The sequence below is a fragment of the Podarcis tiliguerta genome (assembly GCF_965153285.1).
Source record: "Podarcis tiliguerta genome assembly, chromosome: 9".
In the NCBI taxonomy this organism is placed as follows: domain Eukaryota; kingdom Metazoa; phylum Chordata; class Lepidosauria; order Squamata; family Lacertidae; genus Podarcis; species Podarcis tiliguerta.
Window position 1 is genome coordinate 30,475,647 of NC_139542.1, and position 21,550 is coordinate 30,497,196.

The 21,550-nt window shown below is 40.6% G+C and overlaps 2 protein-coding genes across 3 annotated transcripts in view; one reads left to right on the forward strand and one right to left on the reverse strand.

The window, feature by feature from the left end:
• The window catches only part of HSPA4L (heat shock protein family A (Hsp70) member 4 like), a 26,851-nt gene extending 23,981 nt beyond the window's left edge, over positions 1-2,870 (forward strand). The window contains exons 17-19 of the mRNA XM_083457276.1: positions 83-202; positions 828-989; positions 1,811-2,870. Coding sequence (XP_083313402.1) covers positions 83-202; positions 828-989; positions 1,811-1,993 — 465 coding nt within the window. The 3' untranslated portion in view covers positions 1,994-2,870. The remainder of the gene's footprint in view (positions 1-82; positions 203-827; positions 990-1,810) is intronic.
• A 4,097-nt stretch (positions 2,871-6,967) lies between these two features.
• Positions 6,968-21,550, reverse strand: part of LOC310685261 (cilia- and flagella-associated protein 337-like) — a 33,333-nt gene continuing 18,750 nt past the window's right edge. Inside the window, exons 18-26 of one of the 2 annotated variants that reach the window (XM_083457271.1) lie at positions 21,252-21,414; positions 15,063-15,152; positions 13,685-13,743; positions 12,413-12,554; positions 12,271-12,310; positions 11,516-11,604; positions 10,110-10,264; positions 8,986-9,068; positions 6,968-8,555 (exon numbers count right to left, since the gene is read on the reverse strand). In XM_083457271.1, the coding sequence (XP_083313397.1) occupies positions 8,399-8,555; positions 8,986-9,068; positions 10,110-10,264; positions 11,516-11,604; positions 12,271-12,310; positions 12,413-12,554; positions 13,685-13,743; positions 15,063-15,152; positions 21,252-21,414 (978 nt within the window). In that variant the 3' untranslated portion in view covers positions 6,968-8,398. Of the gene's footprint in view, positions 8,556-8,985; positions 9,069-10,109; positions 10,265-11,515; positions 11,608-12,270; positions 12,311-12,412; positions 12,555-13,684; positions 13,744-15,062; positions 15,153-21,251; positions 21,415-21,550 lie in introns of both variants that reach the window. The other variant, XM_083457270.1, reaches the window with a different exon arrangement.

Genomic DNA, 21,550 nt, shown 5'->3' on the forward strand with positions numbered 1-21,550 from the left:
AATATGCTACCTTTATTCATGCTTTCTCCAGTTTTTAGGGGATAATTTTTAAATATCTCAACTTCTGCTTCTTCTGTTGTAGAAATTTGGCGGTCCTATTCATGATAGATACATGGAACATGAAGAGAGGCCTAAAGCATTAAATGATTTGGGAAAGAAACTCCAGCTGCTTATGAAAGCTGTAGAAGGATACAAAAATAAGGTAGGTCCATAAGATTTACAGGGTAGTTTTAATAGTATTGTATTGAACTCCTGTATAACTTACCTAATCTACAAATTATTTGTCAACAAAATCTTTTGAAAGAGGGTAAAATGTGTCTCCTTTAAACAGAAACAAATATGTCTTCTTTTTCATCTTGTTGTGTCTTGATTTTTTTTCTTTCATAACCTTAACATACTATATTCACAATTAAACATTTCTTCTGTGGTATGTAACAATTGATAATATATTTTATGTCTAAGCTTTGTTTATCCATCAGTAAATCAGGTGGAGTGACTTTTCACAAATTGTATTTCCAAACTTAGAGTTCCTTTTAATAGATAATTACTCAAGTTTGCAAAATTATGCTGTTTGGAAAAGACCGTAGCATAGAAAAGAGATGCAGAACTCCTGGCTCATAGATTGGATGTGGCCCATGAATATGGTATTCTGATTTTTCTGATTTGCTTGCTGATAGCAAATCATGATTTATCAGTTCACACATCATACTTAACCATAGTTATGCTTCCTTAATAATAGTCTGGAATGACTTCAGAAATGAGCGTATGTATTACCTTTCTGAATTTAAATAACTTATTAATAATTACAATATTTTTTTCTCCTCTAGGATGAAAAATACGATCACATTGATCCTGTTGATATGGAAAAAGTTGAAAAGTATACCAGTGAAGCAATGAATTGGTTGAACTCAAAAATGAATGCACAGAACAGGCTGAGTCTCACCCAGGATCCTGTTGTGAAAGTGGCAGAAATAACAGCGAAATCTAAGGTAAATGTGAAATTTCTGTGAATGAAATGGGATTAATATAAATATGGATAAATAAATTAATAAATTAATAAATTCCAAGTAATAGAAGGGGATAACAAACATTTCTGTTAAAGTTAATAAAAAGGATAGCAGTAGTACAGTTACTCTTTAGCATCTATACATGGTGAGCTCCATCTACCATAACTGTTAATGTGACCCATCTGTAGACACAGGGCTTTGAATCACAGTGTCTCAGTATGGTGACACCAAAAATCAGCTAACGCTCTGATTGATGCAGAAGGATTTGGCCTGGATCTTAAAGTTTCACTTCATCAATGGAAGGAGCATCTGTTGTTTTTCTTACACTAAATGTGCATAAAGGGTATATAGGTGTTTTTGTGTATGTCTGTGCGCATGCCTGCATATATTGCAGGTAAAACCATATATCTGTTTTGAAAACCCTGTGTTCTGATATTTGGCAACAATTTAGATTGATTGAAAATGTTCAAAGCAATAAACAGATTTTGACTAGCAATGGATAATTTCTGTCTCTGGATAAGCAAGAAGCAATTTCCTATGTGTGCCATTTAGCATACGTTGCAGAAAGCTTGATGATTCAACAATTGGAGCAGATAATAATGTAGCTAACAAGATTTGTAGCAGTTTCCATTATCTGAAGGCTCTTCAAGCTGATTTGTAAACAGTTGCTTAATACCAGAATGTTTCAGTCATGGGCAAATCTTTAGTGAAATAATTACCCCCAGGTATACCTCATCATAATCCATTACATTCGTATTTTTTGCCAGCTTACCATATTTTCCCCCTCTTCATTTTAATAACAGGAACTGGACAGTTTATGTAACCCTATTATTTACAAGCCTAAGCCCAAGGCAGAGCCACTGTCTGAAGATCAGTCAAAATCTAGTGAACACAATGGACCAATGAATGGACAGAGTGGTGCTGACACAAAATCAGAGGACAGTTGCCAGCAGCCTAAATCATCTGAAGAAATGGATGTGGACTAAGTTTTGCATTTCTTTCAGTCCATTAAAAACAGTGCAAGTAATCAGAGGGTCCATCTTTCTTTTATGTCTGATTCACACTACAGATGTTCAGTTAGTCAACTTTCTGTCCTTTGTTCTTTGCAGTAGGTTTGAAAGTGTTTTTCTATTTGAGTGCATTCCCATTGTTCATTCCATGATACCGCTTATGTGGAGCGTTAGTTGAATGTAGATTGTAAAAGTCAGTTTAAGCTTTCCCAATATATTTTATATCAAATAGGCAGAATTGCTATATAAATGACAACAATCTACCTTATTTAAAGCTTTTATTGTGGGTAAGCCTCTGCTCCTTTATTCAGGAAAGGCCACTGTATTGCACTACTGATGCTGAAGTCTAGATCTCTGCATCTTTATTTTGGAAGATATTGGATTTGATGTGGCTTAAATATTGCCACTTGAAGCACTGACCTTTTTCTAGTTGTTGTACTGTTCTAATTTAAATATTAAAATAGAGGTTAGCTGGCAAATTAGTTAATCTTGTTGATGTACCATGAAAACTGTAAGAACCTTGTAGACAAAACATCCAAGGCTTGAAAGGAGCTCATACCAGCAGCATTCTTTGTCATAAGCTTTAGCAACATGACTCAAAATAAAGCTCATGGTCTCCGTGTACACACAGTCCTATATATCATATTCTGTGTTGATGCTGAGGACACTGTTTAAAGTTGTAATAGTATGAAACGTTAGTGAAAGTTTGAAGGCCATAACTGGGGACTCACTCATGTTTTCATTTCTCTTAATTACCTCCAGACTTGCTAATTTAGCTTAACTTTTGAATGCTGCCTATGCATGTTCTTTAAATATGTCCTCCTCAGAATTAAAAGTGGAAAATACACACACATTAACTGGTAATTGATCTCTGTCAGTGTTCCTTACTGAAATACTTCTACCATTTCTCTTGACCAAATTATCTTCTATTTTTGTTTCTGTGTTTAGAAAAGGAACACAACAAAAGTCACAAAATCTGTCAGCAATGGTCCCAAGCATCCCTTGGCATCCATAAAAAACTCAGCCCAAAGATACATTCATGCAACTAATGTTCCAAATTTGCATTACTTTCAACTTGATTCTACAATTACAGTTTTAAGCCTAAAAATTAATCAAAGGAGATAATAAATCAACTACCTTGAAATATGAGCAAATTGGGGTCAAAAGAACTCGTAATGAACAGACATCCTTCATGAGTAACCCAGTTTTTGGCTTAAATATGTTGCCTTTGTTACATTAGCAGAGTTTTGCTTCTCTTTTTCCACAACTACTATGCAAGTTCTATTACAGTTTGTTTCAGGTTATTCAGTCATTTCTTACAGTTTTTTGTGCACCAGGTTCCATGCAGGAAGGTTCTCCACTCTGTTTTGTATTTTTCCCCAAATCTCAGATTTTAACAGATTAGTGAGTATTGTAGGCAGAATTTCTTTTAGTTGTGCAATGTACAATATCTCCATAATGTTACTAAATGTTTTACCATTCTCTAGGGTTTCTGTGGTACTAATCCAAAGTGATTGCAGGGTGATAGGCAGACTTCACAAAAAAGAGGCCCTTTTGGAATTCTATCAAAGTTCTCTGTCCAGGATTTCACAGGTTTTTTCTGAGGCTTTGACTTGGGTTGACTTTACCAGACATTCCTGTACTGGACTTCATTTTTCAGGCTTTTAACCAGCTTTCTTCAGGGCAGAAAGAAGGATATGTTGCTGCTTAAGCCATTTTCTGATCTTCCCTTGGGACCGTGAGGTTGAATGTGTGGTATCCTAGCTTTCTTGTACACTCCTTTCTGCAACTTTCACACCAATAGGTTGATTTTGGGATGGCTGTGAAACAGGACGGTGAATAACAGAGATCTTCATCTGGTCTGTTTAGAGGTACCAGAACAATGCAAGAAAAGGGGTTTTTTTGTTTGCTTGTTCTAAACGTTCTTAAGATTTACTGAGTACAGTGAGGAGGCTTAGCACCCAAGTGTACCACACCCCTTTCAGATGCCTCAGCAAACTAATCCAGCTACTACCATCTTAATAATGAGTGGTGCAGATGTTTTCTCTTTGTCCCCGATAACAAGAGCTCATGCAAGTGGAATTCCTTGTCAACTGGAAGAAGCCAGTTGAAATTACTCAACATTTAAGGGCAATTGTGGATTCTATCTTTCAAGACATTGTTACTGAATAATAAATGGGGTTGGGTGGGAGAAGAAGACGGGTCATTCAGTATTCAGTCTTCCATGGATCAGGATCCTTTCTTGAACTTGGGTCTGTAGTGGATTTCCTACCTCCTTGCCAAGAGATGCTTGCAGAAAACTTAGTGCTTACCCCGTTTTATGCCAATCTGCCAGCTAGATAAAATGCTTGGTTTTTTTTAAAAAAGTGTGAAGGGAAGAATTTAATTTATTGTGTTAGGCTTTGTACACTGGTGGGTACTTGGAAGCCTGCTTTATTGGGAGGGGTTAGGAGTCACTGTCTCCTATTTGCACCTGCCATAAGTCTGTCTTATGATACCAGTGGAGCATAACCCAATTTTACAGTGTTTGATAGATAACCCAAAGGAAGTCAAATCACAGATAAGCAGCCGATTACTGTTTTTATGACCAATACCTAGGATAATGGATTATGCAATTTTGCTACATTCTTTTGACCTGTATTTTTCTCTTATATGTGGAACTAGTGATATCCTTGCAGTCCATTTAGCACAGGCATTTATGGGATGAGACCATTCCTTTCAGACTTCCAGCAGCTTCAGTGTGAGGTAAACTCTTCATGTGCATATTCAAGCATATTCTGAATTCAGCTTCTGGTACGTCACACGGACTTCATAATGACTTACTCTAAAGAAATGAATTCTGGATACTAAAGTGATTATTGGTTACAGAGAGCTGTGTATAAAATGTCCAAGCTAGAATATTGATGTGGAAAAGTATGGCAGAAAAGAAAGGTCTGTTACAGCATTAGAAACCCCCTGCTCATATCTTCAGGGATGAAGCATGGTTCCCACCAAATTATTTAAGGAAATGTTGCTCAGATGAGACAGGAGGTTGTACACTTTTGCAATTGTTCTTTATCCCTTGATTTGTTGCAGAAAAATATTCCCTTAATGAAATGGTACAAAGATGGAACCTTGTTTGTATTAATAGTAATCCAGCAGTGTAGGCATATGGAGTTTGCCCAGAATTCATTCAAAAAGTTTCTAAGCTGGTCTTCCAGGGGTTTTCTTCACTTTTCCATACTTTTTCTTCCAAGTAGCTTGAGTGCTTTGCAGGGGAAGCTGTTAAATCAAAATCAGCCTATTAAAGTGTGATATATATGTAAAGCTTCTTGGTGAACATGGACTCGTTCTTTTTGGGATAGAAATGCTAGATTTTTCAATTCATCTGTTTACATTTTACGGCATGGGTTTAGCTTTATACACCTTTCTGTTTCTGAGTGAACATTATTTCTAAGTTGCAGACTATATGTAACGAAAGTACTGTTCATACTTTTGGCTTATGTTTAGCATTTTGAGTAATTTTAAAGTACGTTTTAAAAGTTAATATACTAGACCATGGACTGAATGATACAGTATGTACCCTAAGTCACAATGGTATGCCAACTGGTGCTAGAACTCATGAGGCACAGTATCACATGACCTGTAGAGCTAAGTATCTTCTTAAAACATTAATAATGGATTTGGCCTCTCCAGTTTAGGCTTAATAGAGGATAGTGCCTTGCGTCTGAGATAAATTAAATTTCTTCCCCATCATGTTCCTGTGGTTCATTGTGACTTCAGTAGATTTATCAGTATGTTAGTGTAGTTAAATGTGTCTGGGATGGGGTATTTGCATGCTACTGAGAATGAAAAACACATGAGGAAAGTGCTTAGTGAATATCAGGAAGGCAGACTGAGCAGTTTTGCATAGTCTGCTTTTTTCCCTCCTGTCTACTTTCTTCCCACTTCTGGTTGTGGATGATGTTGAACATGAGTGATAGGGAAAAATTAATTAGCAACTTTGTTTTACTCCCCCAGTTGCTTATATGCATGAATTATCTCTTATCTCATAACAGCAAATTAGTGGTACTATCTGCTTTTGCTCAGTTCCTATTTTCAAGAGTAGGTACTACTTGAATCCTTTTGGAACTATATCTCCAACTAACACCAGTAATTATAGTTTTATAGATTCATTATTCATAGTCATGCCACCCACCCACACTTGTCTATAAAACAGTAGCCCATAAGTCTTGGCCAGTATTACTGGAATGCATCAGATTATTTTCTTGAACCTGTTTAGAATCATCAGGAATTATAATTTCACTCCATATGTCATGCCCTTCTGCATTGATGCCTGCTCACGTTAACTGGTTATTCCTTCATCTTCCATGGCCCTTACCTCAAAAAAAATGGAACCCACCATTTAAATCAGGGATGATGGGAGTTGTAGTCCCAAACATCTGAAGGGCCATGGATTACCCAGCCATGATTTAAGCCAGGCATAGGCAAACTCTGTCCCTCCAGATGTTGGGGACTACAATTCCCATCATCCCTAACCCATGTTCCTGTTAGCTAGGGATGATGGGAATTGTAGTCCCAAACATCTGGAGGGGCAGAGTTTGCCTATTCCTGTTTTAAGCGGCTTGTTTCTCACTTAGATTTCGTGTGATTTTAAATTGGCTACAATTTAATTATAGGCATTTATTTAACTGAGTCGGAGTGCGGGCCTTGGTACTAATTTTGGGGGCGGGGGTATGAATCCTTGGGGGAATATGAATAAAAGAATCGGCTGGGTGCCTGGATTCAAAATGCAGGGCTGAAGGAACTCTCCAGCAGGAGAGAGCCCCCAGTAGCAGAGTTTAAACTCTCAAAAGTCAAGCAGCACTATAGCATGGGAATATAGGCTATTAAACCCTTTTCATAACCCATTTAGTTGCATACATCACTCCTCTCTTTTTACCCCTCTGGCAATGAACAAACCACACACTGTTAGTTTAAAAAGCTTTACTTACAAAATGTTCCAAAAGTCAGATTCATGCATTTATCCAAGCAACAAGGAGAAGGCAGAATATACAGAATGAAAACTTCAAACGCGTGCTCTAAGCTTGTTCTTGATCAGAGAGAACAGGAAGAGAAGGCTTCGCTTCCTGTCACATCAGAGAAGAGGGTGTGTGACATAGCCAAGTCTTGGGAATACAGCTCTATTTGACTGCAATTTCATCTATTTTCACAATTTTTTCATCTAAACCCCCACTCCATTTTAATTCCTGATTGCTACTTAATGGAAGTAGGTATCTTACAAAAATCAGTAGATTAATAGGCCACAATTCACAGTACAAGCTTCTCTACAGAGCAGTTATCCTACAGACAAATGTTGTCGTTTTTTGAGTTGCCTTTCTGTATAAGTGGAAACTTTCCTGCTATCTTCCTTTCTTGCACACAGGCACAATACACACAGAGAGATACCTAAGGTTCCAAAACCTAAGGTTTATTTCCAGCCTTGCTTCAGAAGAGCTACTTTAAGCAGCAGTTAGAATACCCAAGGCTGCCAGCTAGCAAGTTCAAGTCAGAAGTGTAAAATCATTATGAAGAATGATCTTTGCAATTTCAAATTCATTTCCACAGTTTGGAATTTGGAATAGATTCCTGTGAATATATTAAATTAGTATGTATGAGGAGGACAAAAGCTTGCTAAGTTGTGTTGTCCAATTAAAAAAAAAAACACCATTTGCTATTTTGTTAGGATAAACTTGTGAATAGCAAAATGGTACAATTCTTGTAAGCTGCAAGGTGACTCCATTTAGTTTTCTCATAACAGGCACGTACCTCAAGACACAGAAAAAGGAAGGTGTGAATTGGGGAAATCAGTTCACCATAACGGAAGCTGAAGCTAAAGTCAATCAGCTGCCATGGCCAGGGTTCTACAGACATTTTATATTTAGCAAGTGTTTTCTTATGTAAATGTGTCTCCATGGGACAGGAGTGTGTTCAGCTTGAATAACCTTATAGCAATGTTTAAGTATGCAAAGTGTTTATATGTAAAGGGATGGAATCCTTCATAGTGACATCATGCACAAATGGATGAATATGTCAGTTGATTTCCAAGTGGCAACACTGATTTACCAGAGATTGTGTGTAAAAATTTATAATAAATATTTAAATCTACTTCTTGAACCAGAAGTGATGTTCCCCTGAGACTTTTTTATTGCCACTAGTTTCAGCTTAATTTGCGACTGTAATACAATAATCGTCCTAACCAATGGGATTAATGTCCACGAAGAGGACTGATCTCTTTGGTCAGAAAAAAATCACATCAGCACACTTTATAAATTCTGCTTGCATTTTACACATCATACATTTGAGAAAAGTTGCTTGGTTGCTTAAAGGCGGCCTCTGCCCTGCAGCCTGTCCAAGAAGCTGTTAAATTTCCAACAGAAATGGGTCATCAAGTTCTGCTGCTAGATTTGGTTTGTGGAAGGCAAGCTGTGTGTCGGCCAACTCACACAGTGGAAGAGAGTGGTAAGAATTCATTTGGTTTGCATCATGTTGAATAGGTTTCCACTGGAACTGCTTTGATCTGAAAGATAAATGGTGTGCTGTTTTCTTTCTGGCTAGTAGTTGTAAGAAGGATACTTTTCCAAATGATACAAAATTAAGACTTCTTCCTTGAATTTGGGAAATTAGATGAGGGAATGGGGAGAGAATAGACTATATGGATAGCCAGGAGTCTGCAGATCACACTCAATAATTTCTGGGAAACTACTAACAAGGCACACAAAGGGAATGGTAGATGCAAAAAGCAGTTTTTTGAAATACATGTTGCTACTGTATCAAACACACAGACTGCGCACTTGAGTATGGACTCGTCTGTCAACAAAATATAATTTTCAGTTGTCCTGTGTCAATTCTATTACGCCATGCAAGACTCGCATATCTGTTAAGCTAACCTAGTATGGGCCAGTATGTTGTCGGTGAATAAAGAGGATTTAAATTCAAGTTGTACACACCTATGTAGTCTGTCTATCTGCCTTTGCTTCAATTCTTCAGCAAGTTCATCGTCTATTACCATCTTTGAAGTGTCCCAAGTTATCTATGGGATAACATACCAATCATTTAGGCTGGGCAGAGAAGTGCCCTCAAAGTACACAGGGAGCAATGATTTCCCAGATAAAGGTTTTTGGTGAAACATCAACTATAATTACAAGGCTTTCCCAGAAGGAAGAAAGGGCTTGTGGGGTGAGTTGGTGACACAATTGTGCTGTATAATTTTAGCTTCAAAGCAAAGGGTGATATTAGCAGTAGGACTGAGAAAGGGTAATAAAATTGTTGCAAGGTATTAAAATACTTTCTATAAAGCATATATTACAGATCAAATGTTATTTTTTGGTTCTGAAAGTAACAAAGTATTGTGTATAATGTGTTTAGCCATTATGTTTGGTATATTAAAAGAACAGGGTTTTTTAGACAATTTCAAATCAAATTTACTTTTTATTTTTATTTTGTTACAAATAGCTAGAAGCTGCTGGAGCAGGCAAAAAAAGTAGCAAAACCAGGATAAGCCAACATAATAATTTTTAAATATATATATATATTCTGAAAATCATGCTGTTTTCCAGTCCCTCCACGTGTCAAGCAGGCATAAAGCATTCATTTCCATAAAAAGAGCTGAGAAGAAGGCAGAGGACCAATACAGTACTCAATGAACACTACATTAAATTTTATCCCATTTTCTGATTCTTCATATTTTTCATTATACTTATCAGAGACTTACAAAAATCGCAGATCTGCCCAGATTGAAAAAGCTATGTAGTTTCACATCTCAAGAGATATTGAGCTTGGGAATGGGGAGTATACTGCTGAGTATTTCATGGGCTGCAGGCCACTTCATCAGATACATGAAATGCTATCCTTATCAGGAATATAGTATACCTGGCTTGGGGACAGGAGCTAGATGGTAATGAAGCCAAATGCTAATGTAAAGACAAGACAATGGGATATACTCAGCTACCATAATTTTTAAACATAGTGGACCTTTTGAAATTAATGGACCTAACTTAGTCATGTTCATTAATTTCAATGTGTCTGCTCTAAATAAAACTCAAATACTGCCCAGTGATGATAATATTCCTACCTCAGCATCCATGTTGGATTTCTTCTGTGTGTCAAAGGTTCTTGTAGATTCCTGTCCAAAAGAGTCAGAGGTAGTTTCTGAACTTGGGTTGGATTCTGATAGTCCCCAAGATGACTTCTCTTTTATGTTCCATGGTTCTCTTTGACCAAATGTACCTTTTTTTAAAAAAAAAGTAAAGTTACTTTAAAATGCTATACTTGACAACCTCAGAATCTTCTCTGTTATGCATATATTCAATTTTTACTTGCATGTAGACAAAGGACTATATCCAACCAAGTTGTCCTGTTAGATAAAAACATCTGCCTGAGCAATGAAATTTCTGCTCCCTGACTCCCCCAACCAATCTGCTCCAAAGGGTTGGAGAAAACCACAGGGCAGATTTGGGAGGACAACAGGAGAGTAAAGGAAGAGGAAATCCCATAAATCCCATTGTGCAGGTGGAAGACCTGCTAACTGAATAACTTGATTGGATACAACCCAAAATAAAGCTTTCAAAAAACCAAAACCACTGTTACAGTACTAGGGAATGAACAACCACATAAGAACATAATGAGAGCTTGCAGGATCGCCCACCTAGACCAGCATCCTGCTCTCACAGTGGACACCTATGAGCATGCTTGTGGGAGACCAGCAAGCCGGACCCAAGCACAAGAGCAATCTCCAGCCCTATGCCTTCCAGAGACATGTGCAAAAGCATTACTGCCTCAACTGTAGAGGACAAGCAATAGCCATCATGGTTAGTAGCAATTGATAGACTTCTGTTCTTTGACAATGCATTGGTGATGGTTCCATTCCAGATGCAATCAGAGAAAGTTTGATGTGGCAAAAACAGGATCAGGGTATGTGGGTTGCAGACAGATCATGCAGTGTGTATAGTTATCAGTTTGTGCGTGCAACACCTTATTCCTGGGTCCAACAGGTGTTAAAATGTAAGCCAGGCTAGCTTCGTGATGAGGTAATTGCCTGGGTGATGGGCCATTAAGAGAACATAGGATTAAGGGGGCTCTGTGCAATACAGCAAATAGGTAGGGCCCCTCCCTCATCTCACAGATAGTGAGAACGCCAAAAGCCAGAGTTTAGAGTTGAGTTTGGTAATGTTGTGATCTAGAAGGAAAGCGGAAAGCCAGAAAGGCACAGCACGATGTTTGATTTCTGTTTGAATTCAAGGCTGCTGCTATGGAGGAAACAATACTCTTGGGTTGTTGATGCTGTGAACCCCTCCACTGTAGGCTTAAGTTATATATATGTGTAAATAAACCATATATCAAAGAGACCACAGCTTCCACTGTACCTCATTACCAAAAGGAAACATGAACCCTGGGTAAGCACCTGGAATCTCACACTGCTGGGAGATTGGAGTAGTGTGTAATAATGTATATGTATTACCATCTAAAATTAAATCTTACCTATATATTCCCCTTTTAGGCTCCACAACTTTGCATTACAGTCTAAAGAAGTAGTGAGGAGAAGCTGGTGCTCATTCATAAGGCTGATGCTACTCCATTGGAAAAAGAAAAAGGGTTTAGTTTGTTATATTGACAACTGCTCTGAAAATAGGCACTGCTGCGGAATTTCCTTACTCTCTTAAACATCTTGTTTCTCAAGTTCTTTCCACAGCTAGAATGGCAATACTCATAGAACTCCTCAATGCCAAGCCATACCCACATGCCCAACATCCGACAGCGTATATGATGTCACGTGTGGGGCAAATAAAGACGCAGCTGAGCCAAAAGGGGGTTTGTACAAAGCCCTGGACATAGTGCCATACACAGTACTTTGCCAGCGTAGACAACCGGCTGATGCTCAGGACTTGCAAAGCACAGTGCTGATAGTTGTGGCTTGCAAGGCACCCTGCATGGTGCTAGGGAAAAACAGTCACCTAATGACATTGTGGTGTCATGTGCCTTTCAAAGTTGGCCCATTGGGATGGGGGGAGGGAGATAAGCACCCAATCCACTGTCTGAATCCAGCTCCCCATTGCTCTTCTACAGGATCTGTGCTTTCTTACCCAAGCAGGCAGTGCAGGCAAAAGAGCTACACTGCCACCACCAGTGTACCATGAGAAGGGGGCCTAAGACGTAAGTAAAGGGAGCTTGTCCCCAATGGATTCACCCGCTCCTAATCTTTCCTCAAGGGCCTTGTGTTCCTCAGCGTATCTTACCTGGTTATGCTGCAGTTGTGAGTGTTCCAGCTGTGAAGTACTAAATGAAAAAAAGAAGGAGGGGAGACTAAGGTAAGGACATACTGTACACTTGGGAGCAAATATGAAACATTTGGGTTTTGAATAAAAATGTTTCTCTCACAAACTGGTGGCTTGGCTTCTGGGCCATTAATGGCATATTCTGCAATGTTCCAGACATAGAGAAAGCCCAGTTGGTCTCCTGCAAACAAGAGGAAGTCCTTGTCATCAACTGCCACGTCACTGACTGTGGATCTCTCTCTTGACTGCAAGCAAGGAAAAATAAATAAAATAAACAACAATTGTGTGTGCTAGATTGCAGAAGCTTCAATACTAAAGTTGTTATTTTATTTTTACTCTCAAGAGGGAGGACTAACAGCATAATTCTGTGATGAGGTTCTCAGAAATAAATTCAGCCGAGTTCAGTGGAACTCACTCCCTGCCCTGCCTAGAAGGGTGTGTTGGATTGAAGCTTCTTTGCACTCTAAGGAGCACTTCGTTACTTGTGTCACTTTTGGTGAATGATTAGTTTTGCATTTCAGTTGGTGCATGTGGTGAGATTTTAAGTGCAATTTCGGCACACACAGGCAAGAGGTGCCTACATTTTAAGGTTGCCCTTAAGTCAAGCAAACATGTGAAATGCATGGATCCAGCCCAACTATCAATAGGCTATTGTTTACTCTTTATTTTGATTGCACATTATGTTACATATTGGGTTGATTCTAATGTAATACCAACCCATGGTTTTGCGCTATGCAAACAGGGTTGTTAGAGGGGATAGGGTTGTGCATGCCCCATACTCTGTATCTCCTAAAGTAACCTGTTGCCCTCAGGGAGGGATACCACTGAGAGTCAGCTCTCAGTCTATCTAGCTTCTGTATGTGGAAGCAGCAGGGTGGCATCTTGTCCTTTGTCTCTGATCGCAAAATGCCCTGGGCTAGCACTGTCTCTGGGTTCACCTTGATGCTTAGACTACCATCCTATGAAAAGTCAGAAGAGGATACAGGCAAAGCCCTAATGCACAGAGCAATCCTATGCATATTTACACAGAAGTTGACCCTACTGCATGCAACGGGGCTTACTCCCCCAGTAAGTGTAGCTAGCAGGGGAAGGGAACCTATGACATTCCAGATGTTACTGGACTCCAGCATGGACGGTGGTCTGCAAAGATAGGAGTTGTGGTCTAGCAACATCTGGAGGACCACTACCTACCTAGCCTTGCTGTTTAGGATTGCAACCTAAATGAATGTGTGCCACTTCCAGTTATGACTAGTTCTTATTTTGTTTGTTTCCAAACTGTTAGGAATCTCACAGCACTAATAAAAACATACAGAGGCCTTACAAATGGAAATTAGCAACATATAAAACATTTTTCCAGAAAATGAGCAGCACTTACACTAGAGAAATAAGCAAAAAGTCTCCCACGGCCATATATATTCCAGAATGCAATATAACCTGGGAAATAACAGCAATCACAGTGTCAATAACAGTATCACAAAGATGAAAATGAGATTTTCTGCATTCCCCCCTTAAAGTAGAAGTCTGCCCTGTGGTTGGGGGTGGGGTGGGGAGTGCTGGTTTTCTGCTAGAAACTCTGAAACCTGAATTTTTTCTCTGTACTGATATGTTCATTCTCACCCTACAATGGTCACACAATAGGCTCTATACTAAGACTCTTTCAGAAAGCTTCTACAGAGTAACATCCTCCCACAGATCTAGGTACTGATGCAAGGCCTAAAGCCTCTTTCCAATATGCAGTTGGCACAAGGAAGAAATTTTGAGTTGCCTTTCTTAAGAAAGGATCTCCCTTGCTAAAACGCCTGTTTGATCTGAGTGCACTAATCTTAAGAGGCATTGCCTCTTAAGTGTCAATGGTTGAACAACATCCTCTTAATAATATTTTGTATTTGGGTATCACTCTCAGGTGCTTCGAAGTGCTTCCTGTGCATTAGCTAACTGTCAACCTTACAGTAACCATGTAAATCAGGATTATTCTCTCCCATATTGCAAATGGGGGGACTAAAGGAGAGAGGGAGAGACTCTTACCTAAAGCCATTGAGTTAATGGCGGAGGTGAGCTTTGGATTGGGGGCTCCACCTGATTCGTAGCTCAGTCTCTTGGCCACAGTGCTACAACATCAAAGTCACAAGTGCTGCAACTTACGACAGCCTCAGGTGCCATCGGGGTGTTTCCCCCCACCTCCCTGCCATGCTTGCCTGATATATGGATTGGGAGGAAAGCTCTAATGACTGCAATGGGAGTTTTTTTCTCCCAATAACAATAGTCGGATCACATCCACACCAACATTTAAAACGCTTTGTTTCTCCTAAAGAATCCCAGGAACTGTAGTTTGTTATGGTTGCTGGGAATTATAGCTCTGTGAGGAGTAAACTGCAGTTCCCAGATTTCAGGGGGTGGGGAAGCAATGTTCTTTAAATGTATGGTGTGAGGAATGCAGCACGGTTGAAGTCCCCAGCCTCCCAAATCACCTTTCACACAATTGATAGTTGTATGAATGGTGTCCTGCCTAGCCTGGCCCTGAAACACCCTTTGGACTGCAGCCCCTTGCACTGCATTGGCAGCCATTTTGAAGGGTTCCCCAATCACTGAGCAGGTTTTTGGTGAGCACCTGGAGCCGTGAGAAGAATATGGGATCTGAGCATATGTAGGCCTCTGAACCCCAGCCCCACTCTATCATCTATCTATCATCTATCTATCTATCTATCTATCTATCTATCTATCTATCTATCTATCTATCTTACTTTTGTCTTTACCTCTAGGTCCACTAGCCACTAACATTGCAGCTGTTTTCTTCTTTTCCAGCCTTGATAAGAGGAAAATGATTTTATTGATGGTTAAATCCTCTGGGAGGGGACAAAAAGAACCATGAAAGCATTTCCAGACCAATCCAGCACAAAGTATTTCCGCAATCTCACACCAGCACAGGATATTTGTCAGCAATGCATTTCACTGTTGTAATCTGTAAAGCCAAGCCCAGCTCGCCCAAGTACAGTGGGAGACTCCACAAGACACTTCCTCTCACACACAGGTTTGTGGCGCCATCAAAACTAGCAAATTTATTACTGAATAAGTTCTTGTGGGCAACAGGACAGATGCATGAGGTGTTATCCGCAATTGATGGCACAGGTACATATACCTGCAGGTACACAGAGGCTGGCAATTGGGTGACATTTCCATTGTGTGGACTCTGTGCTCCTACAATAAACTCTCACAGGAAGCACCCTCAGTCCAGGCTTGAGATGGTGCACATCTAACATTTACCAACTATGTGAGCAGGCAGGGAGACTGGTGTCAGTGGTGGAGGCAGATGGAGGCCAGCTGTGCATATAATTACCACTCCTTGGAGAGCGGCTTTAATTGTTCTGTGTGGGAGGATGTTGCCATACCTCAGGTAAAGGTGTAGCACCTTGTCACATAGTAAAATTTGCTCACAGCTTCCTCAATCTACTTGGTTCATCTTGTGATTTTAAAACACACCAAATGACTTGGGAGTCTAATTTCAGGGTGGCTTTTAACTCAACATTTTGTACTTGGAAATGGAGACCCAGATAAAAAAAAACCCTGTGTGTATCAACATAGCCACTTTCCCCTTTAAAATATGTAGAAACAGCAATGGGGGCTGGAATTTGCACATACTGTGGCTGTCACAGAGAATAATATTTCAATGGCTTCCAAGTGGTTATTGCTGTTGATTTCTGTTTGTTGATTTCTGTTTTCCTTCACTGTGCAGCGAAAGGGCTTGTCACGAGACAGGTGTTTACATTCCACAGTCTGTACTGTACTGTTGGAGTTTCTCACGGGAAAGGGAGACTGGATGTGACGTACACTGGTTTCCTGTTTTTTCACTGTGTTGTTTCTCTCCAAGCTGTCGAGGAGAGAGGATGCTTTTCTGCTCCGGCAGAGGCAAGATGTCTTTCTGTAATATAACTGCTTTGAACTGTAAATAAAGCAACCAAGAGTATGCAGCACGTACTCCTCATCCTTCCGCTGGGCACGGAACTCTGCTTTAACAACACGTGGTTATGGGCCCAGAAGTCGAATCGGAGTGCCGGCAAAGGATCGGAATGCAGAGGGACAGATCGGATTGGAATCTGCTCTGCGCATAAACATGATTGATGAGGTATGTTGCTACTGCTCCGGGCAGCCTGCCAGCTTCTAGTTAATGGCTTTATGGCTGGACTTTGAACTTTTAAAGCCGTTTTGCCGGGAATAGGAAAATGGCTCCCAGGCTCAAGTTACTATGCTGGGGAAATCGAAAGTAACTTTTAAGTGCGCTTTTGGAATAAAGCAGGTGCAGCAGTGACGCAGCAAGATTTAAAGCAGCATATATGACGCTGAAGGCTAATGCCAGAGTCATGATGGCCCTTCAGGATGCTTGTGGGATTCCTAAGCTCAATAAGAAAAATTATGCCGACTGGGTTTTGTATGCAGAGGCAATTCTGCGGAAAGAGGGTTTGTTTGAGGTCATTACAGAAACCCCCCCAGCTCCAGTTACAGATGCATGGAAAGTTAAGGATTCCAAAGCACGGGGAACACTTACATTGATAGTATCCCCAGAAGAGCTCTGTCTATTGCGTGATAAGACCTCAGCCAGAGAAATTTGGGATTCTTTGAGAGAGGCTCACTTAAGGACAGAAGCTGGATCTACTATGTTTTACTTTAACAAGCTGCATAATATGGCTCTTGCTGAAGGTGGAGATGTGCGTTTACATCTGATGGAGATGCAAAATCTGAGACATGAGCTGCAACAGAGAGGACTCAACTTTCCAGAGGCTGTGTATTCTTTCATGATACTACAATCTTTGGGTTCAGGTTGGGAGTCTGTTGCAACCCAGATTGCTGTGCAGCCAACAGCTCAGCTAACAGTGGACTTTGTTACTGCCGTGGTGTTAAATGAAGCAGATCGCCGGGGTGCTAGCTGCATGGGCAAGGGGGAGTCTTCACAGACGTCATCCCATAGTGCAGTGGAACCACCAGATGGCGCCAAAGCTTTGAAGGCAGTGAAATGCTACTCGTGTGGACGTCTAGGCCATATGAAGAGGGAATGCAGATATCCCAGGGCCAAGACAGAGCAGCGCAGCGAAAGCTCATCGCGTGGAAAAGGCCGAGGCAAAGGCAAAGGTCCGGTGTCTAGGACAACGCAGCACAAGGCTATGGTTTCACGCTTCACTCCAAAGGTTGCAGAGGTCCAGAAGACGTCTAGATCTTTCTTCGTTGTTGATTCGGCGGCGACCCACCACATGTGCAACGATAAGAGACTTTTTGTGTCTTTTACACCGCAGGAAGGTGCGATTCACCAGGCGGATGACCACACTATTCCCAGTAAAGGCTACGGAACTGTTGTTCTTCACAGTTTGGACTTATCGATACAGAATGTCCTTTACGTGCCAGACGCCAAACATAATCTGCTCAGCGTTGGACAACTGAATGAGCGGAACATTGACGTTTCCTTCAAGAACAAGAAGTGCATCATCACAAAGAAAAATGACTATGAATTGCATGCTGAATATGTTGATCGTTTGTTTGTTTTGTATTATGATGATGTTGTGCAGGATGACACTTGTTGCATTGCAGGTTCTAACAAAAGTTTGCATGCAGGATGTATTCATGATTTTCATCGAAAATTTGGTCATTTGCATTTTGAGGCAGTATCTAAAATGCCTGCCTTGGTTGAAAGTATGACTATTAGACCCTGCAGGTACCACATGAAGTGCAAAGCATGCGCAGCAAACAAGGTGAAAATGGCTGCGAAAGGTAAGGTGTCTAGTAGGCAAGCTACGGAACCATACCAGATTATTCATGCTGATTTGGTTGGACCACTAGCGCCCTCTTTGGGTGGAAATAGGTACTTCATGGTTCTCATTGACGCATTTTCTAGATATATTTTTGTGTACAATCTCAAGCAGAAATCAGAGGCTTTTCCTAGGTTCAAGGAATTCTGTGCTTGGTTGGAAAATGTGCATGGTAAGAAGATAAAGACTCTTTTCAGTGATCGCGGGGGAGAATTCACTTCTCAGCAGTTTGAAGCTTTTCTGACTGAGAAAGGAATTCAACACGATTTGTCTAGTCCTCGCTCGCCATGGCAGAATGGACTTGCGGAACGGGCAAATCAGACATTGCTTCAAGGGTTAAAAACCTTGCTGCATGATGCCAATCTTCCAGAGAGTTATTGGGCCGAATCTCTCTCGTGTTTTGTTTACAGTTACAATCGCAGGTTATCTTCAGCGATTGGTTGTACCCCCTATGAGAAGATGTTTGGCAAGAAGCCATACATCAAACACATGAAAATTTTTGGTTCTGACATGTGGGTTCATTCACCACAAAATTCAAAGTTAGACAAGCGTGGATTGCATGGTATCTTTCTAGGTTATCAGAAAGGGTCTTACAGAATAATGATGACTGACTCTAAGACAATTAAGCTCACGAGAAGTGTTGAATACAATGCAAAGTGGGGGGAGAATGTGGGAATTTTCCAATGTTATCCTGATGACAGTGATGAGACTGAGGATAGTCAGAAGCAACCACAACAACCCACACCCACTGATGAAGGTTCTGAGTCTGAATCTGAAACTGAATCGGGTGATTCAGAGGATTTCAAGAGTGCGAAAGCCTCTATGCGACCCTCTGAAAGCTCTGATCAAGAATTGGAAGAACCATTGTTCACAATAGGTCGCTTTTCTCCTAAGAAGGAAGAGGAGAGTGTTGAAGACTTAAGGCTAATTCGTAGGTCACAGAGAGCCACAAAAGGCAAACCTCCAAAGAGATTTGCTGATGAATTTGCTACGATAGCAGTAACAGCTGTTAAAAGCTCCAAGAAGGTATTTGAACCTTCAAGTTTCCAAGAAATCCAGGGTTTGGATTCAAAGGAAGCTGAACCATGGTTAAATGCCATGAAGGCTGAGCTTGATTCCTTGGAAAGGAACAAAACATGGGAGCTAGTTCCAGTAGTTCCAGGAATGAAACTGCTTGGAAGCAAATGGGTCTTCAAAGCGAAGACTGATCAAAATGGCAAGATAGTCAGACACAAAGCCAGATTGGTAGCCAGAGGTTTCGCACAAGTACCAGGTGAAGACTATCACGAGACCTACTCACCCACAGTGAGGTATGAAAGCATTAGGCTTATGCTCAAGCTAGCTGCAGAGGAAAATCTACACATTAGTCACCATGATATTAATACAGCTTTTCTGTACGGATCTCTGGATGAATCACTTTATATGCTTCCACCTGATGGCGTACAGGTAAAACAGGGATTTGTTTGTGCTCTGAAGAAATCCCTTTATGGTCTCAAACAAAGTGCACGGTGTTGGCACACAAAACTCACTGAAGTATTGTTTTCTCTAGGTTTTCAGCAAGGGAAAGCTGATCCATGTGTATTTGTCAAAGAGGAGGGGCAAAAGAAACTGTACTGTTTGTTTTATGTTGATGATTTATTATTCTTTTGGAAAGATGTCGCAATGTACAATAACGCCCTAGCTCAACTGAAAGAGCACTTTGACATGAAAGATCTTGGTGAGGTAAACAACTACCTATCTCTGGAAATAGAGAGAGATCAAGATGGTAACATTCTAGTACACCAGTCACGGAAAATTGCTGATGTGTTAAGCAAACTAAACCTGATGGATGCTAACCCTGTAGACACACCGATGACAACAGGTTATCAGGTAGATGACACTGGAGAAGCATTTTCTGACTCTACACTGTACAGAAGTGTGCTAGGCAAGCTAAACTTCATTGCCAGATGTTCAAGACCAGACATTGCTGTTAGCTGTAATTTGCTAAGCAGACGAGTCAACAATCCTAGTGTCAAGGATTGGAAAGCTCTGAAACGCATAGCGCGGTATTTGAAAGGCACTATGCATTACAGACTGAGATTTAACAATCAGAAGTCTGGTGGTCTTGAGATATTTGCAGATGCAAGTTTTGGAAGTGACACTGAAGACAGGAAAAGTACGTCTGGAGTTTGCTACATGTACAATCAGGGTCTGTTTGATTGGTCATGCAAGAAGCAAACAACAGTTAGCTTAAGTACTTGTGAAGCTGAACTGAATGCACTGTCTTATTCACTTAAGGATTGTGAATGGTTGATACAATTGTGCAAAGATATGAAAATTCCTGTCAAATGTCCAATCCAGGTTTACCAGGACAACAAAGCATGTTTGGCTTTGCTGAAGTCTGAAGGTTGTAAGCAAAGCACGAAGCACTTGCAATTAAAATTGCAGCATGCTAGGGAATGTATTCAGAAGGGACTCGTAACGGTGTCCTATATGCCAGGTAATAAAATTCCTGCTGATGTATTATCCAAGATTGTATCAAGGGATCAACACTGTACCTATGTGCAGAAGTTGGGTTTGTACTGATATTGTACGAACACGCTGCCCAGTGATGTTCACAGAAAGGGGGAGGATGTTGATTTCTGTTTTCCTTCACTGTGCAGCGAAAGGGCTTGTCACGAGACAGGTGTTTACATTCCACAGTCTGTACTGTACTGTTGGAGTTTCTCACGGGAAAGGGAGACTGGATGTGACGTACACTGGTTTCCTGTTTTTTCACTGTGTTGTTTCTCTCCAAGCTGTCGAGGAGAGAGGATGCTTTTCTGCTCCGGCAGAGGCAAGATGTCTTTCTGTAATATAACTGCTTTGAACTGTAAATAAAGCAACCAAGAGTATGCAGCACGTACTCCTCATCCTTCCGCTGGGCACGGAACTCTGCTTTAACAACAATTGCCTGGTCAGCTAGGTTTGTGCAGTGGTTGTAGCCCACCGTGCAATTTACTCCAGTTACCACAGATCTTTTTTTTACCATTTGTGGTGGCACAGACAAGAAATCCATTTTTAAAACATTTTCATTACTGAAACTGTATATTCTTCATTTTTCACTTCTCTCACCACACCTTGTGAGTTAAGCTTTTATTTTAGCACAGCAAAAGGTCTAATCCTACTCACCTGTTTCTCCTCCCCTTACTGCTCTGTCTACAGCATGAAGACGGCTGCAGAGATGTCCCGATACCAGATTCCATATGAGAACTTCACCATCAAAACTAGAAGTGGCCAAGAAATGTGGAGGACACGAAGCTACACATAAAATATCGTCCTTGTGGCCCTGTTCCTGCATGGTGCAATGGCAAAGTGGTCATTCTCATGCAGTCATTGCCCTATCAAGCACACATGGGATGTATCTTATGCTCTAAACTAAGAGTAGAGAATCTCTGGCTCTCCAGATGTCATTGGTCTCCCAAGTCTCA